At 41.5% G+C, this 19,937-nt stretch overlaps 1 protein-coding gene across 3 annotated transcripts in view; it reads right to left on the minus strand.

The window, feature by feature from the left end:
- The window catches only part of DNAAF9 (dynein axonemal assembly factor 9), a 177,668-nt gene that overhangs the window by 53,789 nt on the left and 103,942 nt on the right, over positions 1–19,937 (minus strand). For all 3 annotated transcript variants that reach the window (XM_070472353.1, XM_020882894.2, XM_020882893.2), the window contains 4 exons: positions 18,833–18,903; positions 17,885–17,935; positions 17,214–17,301; positions 212–315 (listed from right to left, as the gene is read on the minus strand). In XM_070472353.1, coding sequence (XP_070328454.1) covers positions 212–315; positions 17,214–17,301; positions 17,885–17,935; positions 18,833–18,903 — 314 coding nt within the window. The remainder of the gene's footprint in view (positions 1–211; positions 316–17,213; positions 17,302–17,884; positions 17,936–18,832; positions 18,904–19,937) is intronic.

The following is a 19,937-nucleotide window of genomic DNA, read 5'->3' on the forward strand; positions in this document are numbered from 1 at the left end:
CTTAACTCCTTTACAAAGCAGCAGGGTTGATGAGGCTGACAAGAGCTTCTCTCTCCATGACTTCCCTGCCTGCTTGCCTGCCTCAAGGGCAGTGCTGGTTCCTAACCCACTGACCTGCAGTGATAGAGGAGAGACAGGGAGTTATTTGATTTTCCCCTCAGAAGTGTGAGTATCTTTCTGAACATCAAAACTTGGATTGTGAAACACCTACCCCATCATAGAACAAAATGGAATTCATGTGGTCCTTGGAAATGATGATATTTCCGTGATGACGATCAGAAAACAGAAGGCCATTAGAGAAGAAATGTATTTTTCCTGGAAGGAAAAGAGAGCTGGTCAGAGCTCCGAGGGCTGGATTCCAGTGGCCAGTATCACAGTGTTCTTCCTGCAGGTCCTAGGGCAAGCCAGAGTGGTAACTAGAGATCTTCTGCAGTGCTTAAGTTAAACAATCTTGAGCTTCTGGTTAAAGATGGTGGAGTAGGACGTGTGCTCATCTCCTTCTGCCGAGAGCACCAAAATTGCAACTAGCTGTTAAATAGCCATTAACAGGAGGACGCTGGAACCAACCAAAAAAAGATACCCTACATCCGAAGACAAAGAAGCCCAGCAAGATGGTATGAGGGGTGCAATCATGATAAAATCAAATCCCATACCTGTCAGGTTGGTGACTCACAGGCTGGGGAACAATAATACCAAAGAAGTTCTTGCACTATTGTGAAGGTTCTGAACCTCAGGTCAGACTTCCCAGCCTAGGGATCTGAAAAAGGGACCAGGAACCCCCAGGGAATCTGGCCTTGAGGGCCAGAAGGATTTGATTACAGGCCTTCCATAGGACTGGGGGAAACAGAGACCCCAGTTGTGGAGGGCACAAAATTTTGCACGTACCAAGACCCAGAGGAAAGGAGCAGTGACCCCATAGGAGACTGAAGCAAAACTACCTGCTAGTGTTGAAGGGCCTCTTGTGGAAGCATGGGTCAACAGGGGCTCGCCACAGGAACAGGGGCTCGCCACAGGGACAGGGGCACTGGAAGGTCCCCCTTGGTGTAAACCCCCTTGGGGTTCACCATTAACCATACCATAGAGGCTGTAGACCCCAGGGCTGTGTTGCCTCAGCCCAAACAACTACCAGGGAGGAAGTGCAACCCCACCCATCAGCAGATAATTGGATTAAAGCTTTACTGGGCAAGGCCCTGCCCACCAGAGCAAGACAGTTTTTCTCATCACCAGTCCCTACCATCAAGAAGCTTACATAAGACTCTTAACCTCATCCATCAGAGGGCAGACAGAAGAAGCAAAAAGAAGCACAGTCTCACAGCAGTTAAAACAAAAACATATTACAGAAAGTTAATCACGATGCAAAAGCAGAAAGTTATGTTCCAGATGAAGGGACAATATAAAATCCCAGAAAAACAACTAAATGAGTGGAGATAGGCAACCTTCCAGAAAAAGAATTCAGAAAAATGATAGTGAAAATGATCCAGGGTCTTGGGAAAAGAATGGAGACAAAGATTGAGAAGACGCAAGAAATGTTTACCAAAGACCTTGAAGAACTAAAGAATAAACAGAGATGAGTAATATGCTAGAAGGAATCAATAGCAGAATAACTGAGGCAGAAGAATGGATAAATGACCTGGAGGACAGAATGGTGGAAATCACTGCTACAGAACAGAATATAGAAAAAAGAATGAAAAGAAATGAAGACAGCCTAAGAGACCTCTGGGACAACATTAAACACACCAACATTTGCATTATAGCGGTCCTAGAAGGAGAAGAGAGAGAGAAAGAACCTGAGAAAGTATCTGCAGAGATAATAGCTGAAAACTTCCCAAACATGGGAAACAGTCAACCAAGTCCAGGAAGCATAGAGAGTCCCAGGAAGGATAAACCCAAGGAGGAACACACTGATATACACAATAATCAAAATGACAGAAACTAAAGACAGAGATAATATATTAAAAGCAACAAGGGAAGGATAGGAAATAACATACAAGGTAACTCCCATCAGGCTATTAGCTGATTTCTCAACAGAAACTCTACAAGCCAGAAGGGAATGGCATGACATATTTTAAAGTGATGAAAGCGAAGAACATACAACCAAGAATACTCTACCCAGCAAGACTCTCCTTCAGATTTGATGAAGAGAAATCAAAAACTTTCCAGACAAGCAAAAATTAAAAGAATTCAGCACCACCAAACTGGCTTTACAACAAATGCTACAGGAACTTCTCTAGGCAGGAAACAAAAGAGAAGGAAAAGACCTACAAAAAATAAATCCAAAACAATTAAGAAAATGGTAATAGGATCATACATATCTATAATTACCTTAAATGTAAGTGGGTTAAATGCACCAACCAAAAGACATAGACTGGCTGGCTGGATGAAAAAATGTACATGTATGCACTTACACTTACCACATCACTCTGTTTGACCCCCCTCAAATTACTATGTAATTATTTTATATTGTTAAGTTAATCATGTTCCCATTATGGCTTGCAATTATAATTATCTTTTATTTTTTGTCTGGCTATTGATTGTGAAAACTGATAAATGTTTTTTACTGTTGTGATTATTTAACTATTACTCAATACCATTATATCACAATTGATCAGCAGAAAAATAACAGAATTCTGTATCACCAAAACTAGGATCTAACAGAAAAACCTGTAATCACTTTTTAAAATCCAGATGCATATTAGAATTATCCTGAAATATTCTGAAAAACAAAATTGCTCAGGTATTGTTTTTTTTCTCCAGAACTCCAGATATGTTTCTAATGAGCAGTCATGTTTAAAAACAACTGGACTGTATGATGACCTTTTACTATTATCTAGTTTGTTTCACTTTTTCTATTTCATATTCAGTGCTTCCATTTCATTCATTATTATTTTCTCCAATTTCTCCATCTTTTTTTTAATGTTCTTTCTCAAGCCTTTATCAAGTATAGTAGAAAAGCTTTTGTATACATATATATAAATATATATAATATTTTAGAAAACTGATGAGGTTTTGCCTAACCAAAAAAATTTTGACATTTTGATTCCACTTGTTTGAGTTAGTATGAACAGAATGCTAGATTTCTAATTAAAAAATAGATGTGCAATAAGCAACAAAGGTTGACTGTACAGCATAGGGAACCATAGTCAATATCTTGTAATAATCTATGATGGAAAATAATTTCAAAAATAATCTATGTGTATTTGTATAACTGAATCACCTTGCTGTGCACCTGAAACATTGTAAGTCATCTATACTTCAATAATATGTATATATTAAAAAAATAAAAACAATCTTTATGCTGAGCCCTCTGCTCTGAGAAAGCCATATACCCTCTGAGGGCCTCAGAGAGAAATGAGGTATGAGATATAGTCTTTGCATAAGAATCAGAAAAACAACAAGTGAATAAGCTACCAGCTAATGGAGTGAAGCAAAATTCACATTCACATATGGGTGTCTTCCAGAAAAATATACGAAAAAAGACTTTGTTATGTCTGCTCCATTACTAAGTTTACACTTGCTCCTTTCTTCTATTTTGGCAGAAGCTGGCTCGGCTCTGAAGAGACCACATCTCTCATTTAAGGCCCAAGAAAGAGCACTGTGGCCTCAGCTGTTTGGTACTGGTGAAGGGTGCTGAAGGGCCCTTTGCCAGCATAGGAACATGTGAGTTAGGCAATAAGTGTGTTCTACAGACACTGGAGGCTGCTGTTCTGTAATTCCCAAAAACAAGATGGGTGGGACATAGACACTGAGTGTGGGTTTCTTATGACAAGAATTCAGATTTAAGGAGAGCTGCTTGCTTCCTAGGCAGCCAAGGTTACAAAGCAGCTCAATACAGGTCCTACTGAGTAGAACACAGAAATGATGGACTACTAAGGTGACAAGGATTAAGGCTGGGCCTGGACTTGCTTTGGAGACCCAAATGACACAGCCAGGGCACCCATAAGACCACTAGGTGAAGGTGTTCTCTGGAACTGGTCCAAGCTGGATCTTTCCTGTTCCTGTAATAGCCTTTCTTTTCATGCTTTCACAGAGAAGAGATAGTGTTTCTTAGAGCACAAGGCAAGGCTAAGGGAATACCACCAATATCTAACTGCTAAGGCAGAGTTGGTGGCTCAGAGGGTAAAGCATCTGCCTGCAATGAGGGAGACCTGGGTTTAATCTCTGGATTGGGAAAATCCCCTGGAGAAGGAAAAGGCGAAGGAAAAGGCAACCCACTCTGGTACTCTTTGCCTGGAAAACCCCATGGATGGAGAAGACTGGTAGGCTATAGTGCATGGGGTTGCAGAGAATTGAATACAACTGAATGACTTCACTTTTTCACGTTTTTCCAAGCAGAGGACATGAGACTAAGAAAAGGGATTGATTCCTTGAGCTGTAGTTCTAAAAAGTTAGCCCCAAAGCTTTGGAAGGCTATAATGATATGAAGAGCAAAGGCCAAGTTTTGAAGGTTTCCTGAGGAGGTGGGGTTTCAGGAGGCACAGAGGGGCCTACTGAGTATCTGTGCTTGTGTGTATGTATTAATGAGGTGTGGGGAGGAATGCAAGAGGTGGAGGCAGTTTTTAGGTACAAGAGGAAGCTTTGAAATCTGAATATCAACTGAAAAACTAGATGACTAGTCAGAGGGAACTAATGCCATTCTTACCAGCCAGCCCAGTTCAAAGCACTCAATGGTTCAAGTCCAGTAAGGTTCCCACCACTAGCAAGTAAAACCTAGCCTCACCTACACACAATCTTGCCCTATGGCTCTCCTGAGTGGAGGTTCCTCATGCCCCCGCCTCATCCTGTACTCAAACCAAGGTTTGTCACTGCAGTTCCCAAATCATTCCCTTCCCCTCTGGCACAATACTTTCACTCCCTTAGAGACTCAAGCCACTCCTTTCCTTCACTGCTCACATCTACTGTCCTCTTAATTATGCCACAACACTTTAAATAGCTTCTGAATGTGCTCACAGTGTTCTTTTCCGAAGCCAATACTCCTTTTCCCTCTCAGAGATCTGGCCTTGCGGCTCCTCAATCCCAGCTCCACAGCAGTAAAGCAGCACCCAGAATGTCTTAACTTCTGATATCTTCAGCTCCAGAACCTAATCTCTGACTACAGTATGGCATCATCCTTTTAACTATCTCACTCCCCAAACCTCATTCTGTGATGTCACTGAGCCTTCAAAGCATTTGGTTCCCTCATTTTCTCTTACTGCTCAAAAATTTCTGACTTTCCTCTCACCTATACCCAGGGCTGATCCACAGGGACAGGGATGGGAGTAGATTTTACTCATAGCATGTCATACACATTATAGTTTTCCATCTTTGCAACTACTATTGGGAGGTAATAGTATTCTTAGAGAATTGATGGGGAAACTCAAAGTTTAGAGAGATCTTCCCCAAAGTCATAGAACTACTTATTAGTGGAGATAAGAACAGAACACAGGTTTGTCTGATGCCAAGACACTGTACCATGCTGGCCACTTTAGTTCTCTTACATTTTTCCTTCACCTTTGCTCTCTCCACAGCCCATCTGTTGCTAACTGGATGAGGTACCTTCTCTGCTTCCTCAATCTCAAAAAGCCCTCAAGTGCTGCCTGGCAGTCCCACCATTGCTACCTCTGTCCACCAATTCCTCCAGGGCATGGCCAAAACCCTCAGCACTCTCCTCCTAACACCACAACTTCATAAACTCCAGCCATAAGATGGCTTTACCTACTGTTTACAGAGAAAAGAGGGATCAACAGGTGTAATCAGGTAGAAACTGTTCCCTATCTACTGCTTAGTATCTTGGCTCTCCCATGTCCTGGGCTCACTGTCTACCTATGTATCTCTAATGTGAAGCTTCTTAGGAACAAGTACCACTTAAAGACCTCCTGGACAAACCTCAAAATCACTCCAAAGCTTCCAGAAAAGAGCACAGATCTGAAAGTTGGCATATTCCACGTAGTCACTGGGAAGATGGGAAAAGAGGTGGTTCAGGAAGGTCATCTCTAGCACTTTTTCTCCCTCTAGATTCTGAAGCCTCAAAATAAAATGGAAAAGAGGAAGGGAGAAATTCACAAGGCAGTATGGAAAAGCACTCACTATGGGGCCTGACCCAGGGCAAGGACTCAGTACACAAGAGCTGATTATAGTACCGGTGCAGAGACCATCTGATGTCGCAGCTACCCATTAGCTTTGCTCTGGGAATAGAAACATGTGAGATAACTGAAGTTCATCACTGGGTGGTCCAGTGCCAGTGCCCTGGTCTCTCAGATCCCAATCCACTTGAAGCAGTAATACTTTAGGTATCTGTTCTGGACTCATGACTGTCAAACTGTGGTCTGATGGGACATGCCTTGCAGGGGCTTATCAGTGACTGGGGGAGCCAAATCCTAAGGCCATCTCCCTGTCTTCTTATCCAGTCATTGGTGCCTTGCTTGACGGGTTCTGTCATTCCTTCTCTATTCTGTAAGTCTGAAAACTCAAGGTTAAGAGGAAGTTCACACTCAGTACCCAAGGAGCAAGGGGACTACATCAGGGCTCTGTCTTTGACCGACTTCTACATCCCCAGAAGTCTAACAGGAGAGGAATGAGCCCTCAGGGAAAAATAAGACACCAAGTGTTAATGAAAAAAATTTGGCTTTTTCTCCTTCGGACAACAGGCTGTACAAATAAAAATCCTCCAATGGTCTAGCTTGTATAAATAGGGAACATTATCACTGCTGGGAAAATATGATGCAATGGCTGCATACTCTTCATTCTGTATGTATGACAGTATGTGAAGTAACACATATAGTTTAAAGAAAAAAATCAAACAACAACAACAACCCTTGATGTCTAGATTGCACCACTCAGCCTAAGAAATCAAGTATTCCTAGTGCCTTTGAAGCCTCCTGAGTGTTCTTCCTCAAACACATTCTTCCACCTAGAGGAAACCAATAACCCAAATTCTATACAGTTTTACCATACTTCAATGTATCTATAAACTACATGACTTAGTCTTATCTGTTTTACTTTCATATGGATGGAATCTTAATACACATTTATTCTGTGACTTGCTTACTTCTTTCAACATCCTGTTTCTGAGAGTCATCCACACCACAGGTAACATGCAACTATGGGTATTTTATATGTTGTAGGTATATGCTGTGTAATTCATTCATGGTCAGTACTATAGAGAAGTTTCTTTTAAAGTGTCCTTCAACAGCTTCATATGGGCCCAAGGGAATACATGAGAGGGTACACAATGAAACAGATGGCCACTGTCTGGGCCTTCCCAACACAGGAAGGTGAAGGCTTGGTCACCAGAATTCTCAGACTTTATGCATCAATGGTATTAGCATCTCTGCTCCTCACTGCTAAATAATCTGTCTGATGGAAAAAATACTCCGAATCTGTAAATTGCTACAGGAATAATGAAAGTGCTGCCTGAGTGTCAACCATTCACTGAGGCTTGTAAGAAGATAGTAGATATATAGTCAACTGACATTCAACAAAGGTACAAAGACAATTTAAAGTAAAAGGAGTCTTTTCAACAAATGATGCTAGGAAAAAATGGATATTCCCATATAAAATAATGAATATCAATTCATACCTTGCACTGTTCTGCCCATTCCTACCAGCCACAGTGGAAAACCTCATACTTTATAGAGATGACAGCTAGAGTTATCAGAACGATTCTGCCTCAGAACTGGGGTAAAATTAGTTCTAAACTAAATGCTGCTCTGCCTTCTGCCTGACAAAGCTTAAAAAGAAAGGCTGAGGTGATAAGACTAGAAGAGAAATATAACAATTATTATAATTGTATCACATAAGTTCAAGGCTAGAGAAAAGACAAAACTATGCTAACTTGAGACATGAAAGATGTAAAAAGGATCTAAATAGAACTTCTAGAGATGAAAAATACATTTCCTGAGAAGGAAAAAAAAAAAAACACTGAGTGAGACTAATGACATGAGACAACTGTTGAGAGGTTAGCTATTCCGTGGTACTGTTGCCTCAGATTTCATTTAGTATGGCCAAGTGGCCTGCACAGGCCTTAAACTGACACTATAGGGTCTTCAAGCAAGCACATGTCCTACACAACAGCCTGCAGAGTCACAAGCAAGTGTGAGTTCCTAATAAGACTTTCCCAGCAGCCCTTGTCACCAAAAGTCTTCCCTGAATCTTTAGTGTCTTTCCCTTGTGTGCCCCTTATATAGTCAATTGACTCCATCCCCTCTTGGAGCTTACCAAAACTCTCTTTGGTTTCAATGGGCCAGTTTGGCCTTAGCCTGGGAAACTCAAAGCACTCCACCCACAGACTTTAATAAAGGCACATACCTCAGGTCTAGCCTTAACCTTGCCTTGTTCCCTCTTCCCTGCTTGTCTGTGTGACCCATCAGCACATCCCATGTACTTCCTCCTAGATTTGTGAATAACATGCTTCTCTATTTCAGTTTCTTTAGTGGTCTTTTGTTGCACCTGGCTCACCAACCAGCACCCTGTGTTCCATTTAACAAATGATAATTTAACAAACTCATAACAACAATGCAGAACAAAAGACTAGTAAATCAAAATATGTAGAAAATATGCAAAATAAAATACAAAGAGAAAAAAAGACTAAAAGTAATTGTACAGAGAATCAGGGAGTGGTGAGACAACTTTAGGCAGCCAATTGTATTGTAATTGGAATCCTTGCAGGAAAGGGAAAAAATTGAAGAAATTATGAGCAAAAAATTTTCAAGTGTGAGGAAAACTCTAAATCCATTGATTCAAGAAGCTAAATAAATCCCAAGGATAAGCAACAAACCACAGCAGTCACATAAAGATCAAACCACTTAATATTTATGATAAAAAGAAAGAAAATCTTCAAAGCAGCTGGAGTTAAAAGATACCTTGTATAGAAAGGAACAAAGATAAGAATGACAGTAGATTTCTGCTCAGAAATAATGTAAGCAAGAAGACAGTTTAGTAGAGCAACATCTGTAAAGCCCAGAAAGGAATGGTCAACCTATAGTTCTTTACCAAGTGAAAATATCTTTTCAGAAGTCCTGAGGGTTGGAACTTCTGAAATGGCTGTAAGGAGTCTGGAAAATTCTCTCCCCAGGAAACAGCCATAATACTGGACTGACTGTCAAAAACAAAAAGTTAAGGACTCTGGTAACAGACCAAAGTTATACAACAAAACAGATGCATTTAAGGAATTCTACTGAAACTTGGTAAGAATGGTGGAAATTGGAGTATTTTAGCTTGAGGCTATTCACATTACCTCTCTTCCAGCTCCATGGTGCAAAAGTCTTATGAGGGAGTGGGGCAGGCTTGTCAGAGTGGCTGACTTTATTTGGGGGCAAAGCACAGAAAATTACACACAAGGAGATATCAAAACTTGAAGCAATCACAGTGGCAAACATTAAGGGAGGACCAACATACCAGAGATCTCAATGCTGGTTGGTACAACCAGCCAGAAATGTAGCAGGGAAGTCAGAGGACTGAGATAAAATAGATGACAATTATGTCTTTAGATACAGCAAGAAAGATGTGTTGCAAGGCACTGTCCTAGTGCCAGGTACACTAAGGGACATATATAAGAATGCTTATAACAGCACTGTCTGCTACAGCAAAAAACTATTTAGAACCCAAATATCCTTCAAAAGTCAAAAGGGTAAACAACATATCTTCACACAAAGCAATCCTATGGAATCATGAAAATGAATCAACTATATGACTACACAAAACAATCTGGATGAATCTGAGGATCAGAATACTGAGTAAAAAAGGCAAGTCCCAGAAGAACATGATAGAGTATGATTCTAATTTGTATTTAATTAAAAAATAAGACATTGTTTAGGGATATAGGCATATGTGGTAAACTCTAAAGCAGGCTCCTGGGATTCCCAGGAGCTCAGTGGTAAAGAAGCTGCCTGCCAATGCAGGAGACACAAGTTCGATCCCTGGTCTGGGAAGATCCCACATGCTGCAGGGCAACTAAGCCAGTGCGCTACGACTACTAAGCCTGTGCTCTAGAGGCCATGAGTTGCAACTACTGAGCCCACTTTCTGCAATTACTGAAGCCTAGGTGGCCTAGAGCCTGTGCTCCACAACAAGTGAAGCCACCATAACGAGAAGCTTGAACACTGCAACTAGAGATTAGCCCCCACTCACCACAACTAGAGAAAAGCCTGTGCAGCAAGGAATATCCAGCACAGCCAAAAATAATACAATTATGTTCTTAAAAATGACCCTTGATAAGGTCATCATTTAATAAACAAATAAATAAAGCAGGCTCCTGAGGATTAGGTATTTGGCAGCCAGCCTGACCAAGGTCAGTAGGGTGGAGAAGAGAAGGGCATATAAAGGAAATGAATGAACAGAAAGCTGCACAACAAAAAGCCTTGTGATAGCAGAAGTCACTAACTGGGGAAGAAAAAATTTAAACAGAGCTGGAAACATTTCAAGGTAAAGGAAGTACTATTCTTTTTCACTGGGCCTTCCCTAGATTGGAAATCAAGAGGCCTGGACCACCCTCCAGATGCTATCACTAACTTGTACTATAACCTCAGACTACTTTTTCACCTTCTACGGGGCTCAGGATATGAAGATCAATCAAAATAAGCATAATGGTGAGCTTTTTAAATGTCTTCATTTAATATCCAAATGATATATAAACTTCAGGACCCGTCACCTGCTTAAGCCCCCTTCCAAGGCCCAGAGAAGAGACCTATTTGTATGTGTTACTTGCCTTACGAGAGCCCCAAAGAGTTATAAACTTCAAGTCCTATAAAACTGACCTGAGCTCTAAAATGGTAAAATGCTTAACACACAGACAGAGGATCGGTCAGTTCAGTCACTCAGTTGTGTTCGACTCTTTGTGACCCCATGAATCACAGCACACCAGGCCTCCCTGTCCATCACCAACTCCCAGAGTCCACTCAAACTCATGTCCATCGAGTCGGTGATGCCATCGAGTCGGTGATGCCATCCAGCCGGTGATGCCATCCAGCCATCTCATCCTCTGTTGTCCTCTTCTCCTCCTGCCCCTAATCCCTCCCTGCATCAGGGTCTTTTCCAATGAGTCAACTCTTCGCGTGAGGTGGCCAAAGTACCGGAGTTTCAGTTTCAGCATTAGTCCTTCCAATGATTATTCAGGACTGATCTCCTTTAGGATGGACTGGTTGGATCACCTTGCAGTCAAAGGGACTCTCAAGAGTCTTCTCCCAACACCACAGCTCAAAAGCATTAATTTTTCGGCACTCAGCTTTGTTCACAGTCCAACTCTCACATCCATACATGAGCACTGGAAAAACCATAGCCTTGACTAGACGGACCTTTCTTGACAAAGTAATGTCTCTGCTTTTTAATATGCTATCTAGGTTGGTCATAACATTCCTTCCAAGGAGTAAGCGTGTTTTAATTTCATGGCTGCAATCACCATCTGCAGTGATTTTGGAGACCAAAAAAATAAAGTCTGACACTGCTTCCACTGTTTCCCCATCTATTTCCCATGAGGTGATGGGACCAGATGCCATGATCCTAGTTTTCTGAATGTTGAGCTTTAAGCCAACATTTTCAGTCTCCTCTTTCACTTTCACCAAGAGGCTCTTTAGTTCCTCTTCACTTTCTGCCATACAGAGGGTACGTCTACTTAAAGTCTCTGCTCCTACTGAAACTTCTGACCTCAGAAAACCATCTCCGAATTCAAACTATATTTTCCTTAGAAACTAAGGAAGTGTGAAATCTAAGCTCTCAGGTATGTGACTAACAAGGTTTGAGAAATTTCTGGTTTGTGTGCTTTATTCTTGTGTAGATGCTTGTTCCTTGGAAGGAAAGCTATGACAAACCCAGCTGTTGCTATTGTTCAGTCGCTAAGTCATTTTGACTCTTTGCTCCCCCATGTACTACAGCATGCCAGGCTTCCCTGTTCTGCACTATTTCCAGGAGTTTGCTCAAATTCATGTCCATTGAGTCAGTGATGCCATCCAAATATCTTATCCTCTGTCACCCCCTTCTCCTCCTGCCCTCAATCTTTCCCAGCATCAAGGTCTTTTCCAATGAGTCAGCTCTTCACATCAAGTGGCCAAAGAATTGGAGCTTCAAAAAAAAAAAGAATTGGAGCTTCATCAACTTGCACATCAGTTCTTCCAATGACTATTAAGCGTTGATTTTCTTTAGGATTGACTAATTTGATCTGTTTGCTGTCCAAGGGACTCAGCGTCTTCTCCAACGCCACAGTTAAAAATCATCAATTCTTTGGCGCTCAGCCTTCTTTACAGTCCAAATATCACATATGCACATAACTGCTGGAAAAACCATACCTTTGATTATACGGATCTTGATTGGTAAAGTGATATTTCTGCTTTTTAATATACTGTCTAGGTTGGTCATAGCTTCTCTTCCAAGGAGCAAGCATCTTTTAATTTCACGGCTGCAGTCATCATCCTTAGTGATTTTGAAGCCCAAGAAAATAAAGTCTCTCACTGTTTCCATTGTTTCCCCATCTATTTGCCATGAAGTGATGGGACTAGATGCCATGATCTTAGTTTTTCTGCATGTTGAGTTTTAAGTCAGCTTTTTCATTCTCCTGTTTCACTTTCATCAAGAAGCTATTTAGTTCCTCTTCGATTTCTGCCATAAGGATGGTGTCATTTGCCTATCTGAGGTTATTAATATTTCTTCTGGCAATCTTGATTCCAGTTGTGCTTCATCCAGCCTGACATTTTGCATGATAATACTCAGCATATAAGTTACAAAAGCAAGGTGACGATATACAGGCTTGACGTACTCCTTTCCCAATTTGGAACCAGTCTGTTATTCCACGTCCAGTTCTAACAGTTGCTTCCTCACCTACAAACAGATTTTTCAGGAGGCAGGTAAGTTGGCCTGGTATTCCCATCTCTTGAAGAATTTTCCACAGTTTTTTAGTGATCCACACAATTTACCTTGATTTGTGGACCTAACATACCAGGTTCCTATGCAATATTCTTCTTTACAGCATTGGACTTGACTTCCATCACCAGTCACATCGACAACTGGGCACTGTTTTCACTTTGGCTCCATCTCTTCATTCTTTCTTGTTATTTCTCCAATCTTCTCCAGTAGCATATTGGGCACCTACTGATCTGGGGAGCTCGTTTTTCAGTGTCCTATCTTTTTGCCTTTTCATACTGTTCATGGGGTCCTCAAGGCAAGAACACTGAAGTGGTTTGCCATTCCCTTCTCCAGTGGAACACTAGAGAGTTTTGTCAGAACTCTCCACCATGACCCATCCATCTTGGGTGGCCCTACATGGCAATGGCTCACAGTTTCATTGAGTTAGACAAGGCTGTAATTCATGTGATCAGTTTGGTTAGTTTTGTATAACTGTGGTTTTCATTCTGGTCTGCCCTCTAATGGATAAGGATAAGAGGCTAGTGGAAAGCTCCTGAATGGAGAGACTAACTGTGGGGGAATCTGTGTCTTGTTCTGATGGGTGGGGCCATGCTCAACAAACCTTTAATCCAATTTTCTATTGATTAGTGGGGCTGTGTTCCCTCCTTGTTTGGTTGAGGCCAAACTATGGTAGGGGTAATGTCAATAATGGCGACCTCCTTCAAAAAGACTTTTGCGGGCACTGTTGTATTCAGTGCCCCTGACCCCCAGCAGGCCACTGTTAACCCACGCCTCCACCAGAGACTCCTGGACACTCACAGGCAAGTCTGGCTCAGTCTCTTGTGGGGACACTGCTCTTTTCTCCTGGGTCCTGGTGCACACACGGTTTTGTGTGTGCCCTCCACAAGTCTGTTTCCCCAGTCCTGTGGAAGTTCTGTAATTAAATCCCACTGGCCTCCAAAGTCAAATTCCCTGGAGGTTCTCAGTTCCTTTGTCAGATCCCCAGGTTTCGATATCCGTTGTGGGTCCTAGAACTTTTTTAACACTGCGAGAATTTCTTTGGTATAATAGTACTACAGTTTGTGGGTCGTCTGCTCAGTGGCTCTATGGTGGGGCTAATGGTAACCTCCTCTAAGAGGGCTTAGGCCACATACCACGTGTCCCAGGTCTGCTGCAGCCAGAGTCACTGTCCCTGTGGCAGGCAGGCCACTGCTGACCCATGCCTCGGCAGGAGACACTCAAACACTGAAAGGCAGGTCTGGCTCAGTCTCTGTGGGGCCTCTGGGTCCTGGTGCACACACAGTTTTGTTTGAGCCCTCCGAGTGTCTCTGGAAGGTATTGGGTTTGATTCTAAATGCCACTTCGCCCCTCCTACCATCTTGTTGTATCTTCTCCTTTGCCCTTTGACATGTGTTATCTTTTTTTGGTGGTATCCAACATCTTCCTGTTGACGGTAGTTCAGCAGTGAGTTGCAATTTTGGAGTTCTCACAGAAGATGAGCACATGTCCTTCTACTCTGCCATTTTTAAATTACTTGTAAGTGAGCATGTGACTTCCTCCTGATTTAATTTTCTTCAGTCCCAAGGGTTCAGAGCCTGAGAAAAGGCACTCGTCTGGGCTGCTGGCATGTTCATTCTTCAGAATCAACTGGAAATCAGTTCTAAGACAACAAAAGTCCTGTGTAGTCAAAGCTATGGTTTTTCCATTAGTCATGTATGGAGGTGAGAGCTGGACCTAAAGAAGGCTGCTGCTGCTGCTTAGTCACTCAGTCGTGTCTGACTCTTTGTGACCCCATGGACTGTAGCCTGCCAGGCTCCTCTGTCTATGGGATTCTCCAAGCAAGAATACTGGAATGGACTGCCATTCCCTTCTCCAATAAAGAAGGCTGAGTACCGAAGAATTGATGCTTTTGAATAGTGGTGCTGAGGAAGACTCTTCAGAGTCCCTTGGACTACAAGGAGATCAAACCAGTCAATCCTAAAGAAAATTCACCCTGAATGTTCAGTGGAAAGACTGATGCTGAAATTGAACCTGCAATACTTTTGTCTACTTGATGCAAAAAGCCGACTCATTGGAAAAGACCCTGATGCTGGGAAAGACTGAAGGTAAAAGAAGAGGGTGGCAGAGGAAGAGATAGTATCACTGACTCAGTGGACATAAATTTGAGCAAACTCCAGGAGACAGTAGAGGACAGGGGAGCCTGGCGTGCTGTAGCCATGGGGTGGCAAAGAGTCGGACATGATTTAGTGAATGAACAACAACAGAGACCTCAGGATAGACTGAATCTTGCTGGATAACTCAATACAGTGTAAGATTATTTTTTTAACAAGGCCCTTTGCTAAGAAGGTGCAAACTAATTTTGGCAAATATCCTTGCTAAATATTATAACTGGCTCAACTATGACGGAGTATAACTGTCTCTGTGTTGTGTCTACAAGCTGATTTTAAAACATTATGCAATTCAGCCTCAAGGCTGGGAGTACTGTCACACACACTCTTGTTTTCAGCAAATGTTCCTAACTTCCTGGTCTTCTGCACCAGGATCTGGAGAGGCAGAAATGCAGGGGCCACAGCACAGTCATGATAATGAACGCTATGTGGCATTTTGTGAATCGAAAACCAGAACTCCTTGTGTTTTGTCTTCTATGACAATGAAGAAGCAGAAGTTTAACCAGTGATCTGAGAACATAGAGAGCAACTTGCCACTAGAGAAAATATTTTCAAGAAGAACAAATTATCCAGAGAGAGAATCTGCTTAGTAAAGGATGAGGAATTTGTGGAACAAAAAAGGCTTATCTAACATGGAAGGAATAGGACTCATAAGAATATGTTATTTTGAGGAGACCAAAAGGAGTATGGAATGAATCCCAGGAAATCAATGCAAGACCCACAGAGTTCTTGAGAACTTTAAATCAGCAGAAATACTGCCAATTTGGACTGAAGGGGATAGAGAGAATAGAAAATGAAAGGAGACTGTTGGACCCCCAAAATTCTAGAGGCAAGAAGCAGGCTGAAAAACTAATAAGCTACAAAGTGCCACCTTCATGAAGAGGAAAGACGACACAGATATAGTCTCAAACCAAGAGGGTAGAGTCATGAACCCAGGAGGCAGAACCAAGAGCTTAACAAGTAGAACAAAGAACCCAGAGGGCACAGCTAAGGGTCTTGGAGGACTATTCCCAGGCCTTGAAACCTAATCCAGGAGCTGAAGTTTGCCTAGCTTAATTTCAAAGTTGTCTTGGGCTGGGACTCCTTTTTAATATAAATGTATATAACGTATGCCACTCCTACCTTGTACATGGGAGGGCTAGGGCAGATAAAAGAGCCTCTAATTTCACAGGTCCATAGATGGAGAGGAAATGTGTTCAAGAGCTGTACTTTATGAATTACAAGCCAGAGCCTAACCTACAGCTGATTTAGATAATCCTGATGATGAGATTGTGGATTTTTCAGCTGGTGAGAGTTAAGACTTTGAATTGTTATCAAAATGGAAACAGGCTCTTGGATAGGGGTGATTATATCTTCCATGTGAGAACTGTGGGGGTCAGAGGGCATACTATGGTATGCAGAAATTTAAAACAGCCCCCATGACCTTCATCCTCTTAGGTTACTCCAGTGTTCGTGTAACATATGACAAAAGGGAGATTATCTGATTGGGTCTCCCTTAATCACAAGAGCCCTTTATAAGCAGAGTTTTCTCTGGGTGGTAGAAGAGTTCAGAGAGATTAGCAGTGTGAGAGAGATTCAACACGACGAAAAGTTCTTTGCTGCTGAGATGGAGAGGGTCACAGGGCAAGGACCTCTGGAAAGAGGAGCTAAGACTGCTTCCAGCTGATAGCCAGCAATAAAAAAAGGACCCTTAGTTCTCCAGTCTGAAGGAAATGGACTCTGCAAACAATCTGGATGAGCCTAGAAGCAGGTTCTTTCTCAGAGACTCCAGAGATAAGCCTGGCTGATGCCTTGACTTCAGTATTATGAAACCCTACACATAAATCTAGCAAAATATGCCTGGACTTCTGACCCACAGAACTGTGAGATAACAAATCCATGTTGTTTTAAGCTATGATATTTGTGGTAATTTGTTACACAGCAGTAAAAAACTAATCCAGATTTTGTTTTGGCCCAACAGAACCTATTTCTGGACATGCTGCTGCTCTAGCCCATCCTGAAAGCAATCCTCAGGCAGCAACAAGAGGACCAGTGCAGTTGTGGCGGCAGTCCTTTCTAGCACAAGTTTCCTCATCTGGAAAATGGACAGATCAAAAGAGAAAAAAGCTGTGGGAAAACACTTCTACACTCAAAAGTTTTTTCAAATATCACATGTATCATTAATTACAACATTCATGTCAAAACCTGTGAAAGAGGGACCCAGACAGAGTCAAAAACTGAAAAGTCAGAGCTGCTCACCTTCTTCAGGCCAAGATTGTGAATTACTAGAATAAAGATATGCTCCTTCTCCTCTAGTTATAAAAGTACCCAGGAAACACTCATCTCCCTTGAAAAAACAAACACAAAGAGCAGGTGATTTATAGCATAAACATTCACAGAATCAAAAGTTCTGTCTAGGTTTGTATGTCTACAAAAGCTGCTAAATCAGCCTCAGATATACTCAATTTCTCTTCCGGTTTTTGGCACTTCTTGGCTCTTTGCCATATTACTGGCACCTGTGACTTATGCTGAGAAAAAGAATGTTAAGTTCCTCACAGGCTAGGCACCATGCTGTCTGCAATGCTTGTCCATATTACAGTAAATTTATATCCTCTGTAACAGAGGTGGCTTTTCCTTGGCCTAAAGCCTTGAACTTCAGTTTTACATGTCTCAATTTGAGAACTGCTTCTAAAAGTACTGAGAGATTTTGCAAAAACACCAAAAGGTTTAAATGGCACAAAGAATCCCTCTTGTGTACTCCATACATGGTTATTTCTAGAGCTCTGCTCTGAAGGGGAAGAATACAAACAGGAATTGAGACAAGGAGGTATAGAACACTTAGATTAGCAGTAAGATGAAATATGTTAAATTGTTTTTATAAATTGTTTACATTTCATCTTAATAACATTAAGAATAAGAAGGCTGCTTACCAGAACTGACTGCTGGGTTTTCTCAGACAATTTTACTTCAATATCTTCCACCTGTGTCCAAAAGAAGTAGATTTTCAATTCACTGCTTCAAGGGCAAAAACTCTGCTAGGTCTCCCCCTGTGTTCACATTTTTCTAAGAGAGCAGTCTCTCTGTCAAATCCAGGGTTCTCAGGCCCTGATGACAGGCAGACCTGGTTGCTGGATACCAAGCGCAGAGCACCAGGCCATGGTAGGCTCTCTCACAGGGACCTGAAGTCCAGCTAAATGAGCCTATGATGTGTGGAAAGAGTATGTTAACCCCCACTTATATTTCATTTTGGAGAAAACTAATTTTAGGGATGAAGGAAAGAGAACATAATAAAATATTTTGAGTGTGTTCTCATTTAAACATGTTCACATTAGAGGATGACTTTTGCCTGTCTTTATTCAGGTCAGAATTGTAGAAACAGAATACAAACAAATTCTGAAATAGGTACTTAGACCATTACTAGTACTTTGCGTCCCAAGGCAACAGAGATTCAGACCAAGTCCCACAGATGAAGATGGGACCTTTCCACATGTAGAGACATGGTTGTAAAAAACTCAGCAGCAACCATTCTGACAGAAAAGGGAGCACATGATTTACTTCTCACTTCCTGTGTGACCCTGGACAGGTTGGGAAATTTCTAAACCTCAGGCTCCTCATCTGTATAATGAGGATATTAATTTCTTCCCTTGACAATTTAACAGGGACCCAGATAATCTAGTTACTTTCTTTTGGAATTGTCCCCAGATTACAAGTTAACGAAATTAGATTCATTTGCATAAAGAAAAAGAGCAGAGATAAAAACTTCTATTCCTGAACACTGGTTAGGTCAGGATCAGACATCCCACCAGAGACTCTTCCTTAAACGTTCTCCCCAGTTTCTCCATGTTTATCTCCATTTTCACCCGATGAATGACACTAACCAGCCAGGAGCAGAATCTGGGTATGGCAGCTGTCAGGATTATAAAGCTGGTTTCTGTGATAACAGTGCCATCTGCAGGAAGACCACAGACAAGTTGGTTACTGCCCACCACCAGAGCCCACCTTGCAGGCCCCTGACTGCTTCCCCTCCTCAAGAGTGAGAGCTCCTCTTATTAGGATACAAAGTCTGATGCCTTCAGAAAATGAATTCCTCATCTAGGGACAAGAGCCTAATGAGGGGATGGAGAAAGATTTCCTCATGTGATTATTCTTTTTAAGACAAACAGAAATACATATTTAAATACAGAGGCCTTTTCAATCTATGCTTTTAATTTTTGTTAAGGTAGTACAGGTGTTTATATTAAAAAACCAAACAAAAATTATCAAGGTCATCAAGCACTGGATATTATCATTCTCTAGAATTTTTTGCTACCATAATGGATAAAAAAACTGTATCTAACTATTGTTTTATTTTTTTTTTTCCTTTAGCCATGGACTTTTTTGTTTGAATATTAACAACTATTATTCTATACTCGCATTTTAATTTCTTACAAAACTCTACATTCCACATTGCTAGGTCTCTTCATTCTCCATTTTATGCCACATTTTCATGAAAAACTATTTCCCTGAATCATAATCTGCCTGATTGTGTGTTTGTTGTTATGGTTGTTGTGGTGTAGTCACTAAATTGTGACCCCATGGATCATAGACCCCCAGGCCCTTTTGTCCATGGGGTTCTCTAGGCAAGAATACTGGAGTGGGTTGCCATCTCCTTCTCCACTAACTATTGTTTTAAATTGTTTTTCCTGACTACCAGTAAGGCTGTACATATTCACATTCATACACACACACACACACATACAGTGGACCCTTGAACAATGTGGGGGCTAGTGGTGCTGACCTTCTACACAGTTGAAAATTACAGTCAGCCCTCCATATCCACGGTTCCACATCCATGAATTCAACCAACCATGGAATATGTAGTTCTGTAGTATATACTTGAAAAAAATTGAAAAAAAAAATGGAAAAAAATCTGTGTAGTTTAAACCTGTGTTCAGGGGTCACCTATGTACATGTGTGTGTGTATAAACATTAAACTACATATAT

Source organism: Odocoileus virginianus, chromosome 9 (genome assembly GCF_023699985.2).
Source record: "Odocoileus virginianus isolate 20LAN1187 ecotype Illinois chromosome 9, Ovbor_1.2, whole genome shotgun sequence".
Taxonomy (NCBI): domain Eukaryota; kingdom Metazoa; phylum Chordata; class Mammalia; order Artiodactyla; family Cervidae; genus Odocoileus; species Odocoileus virginianus.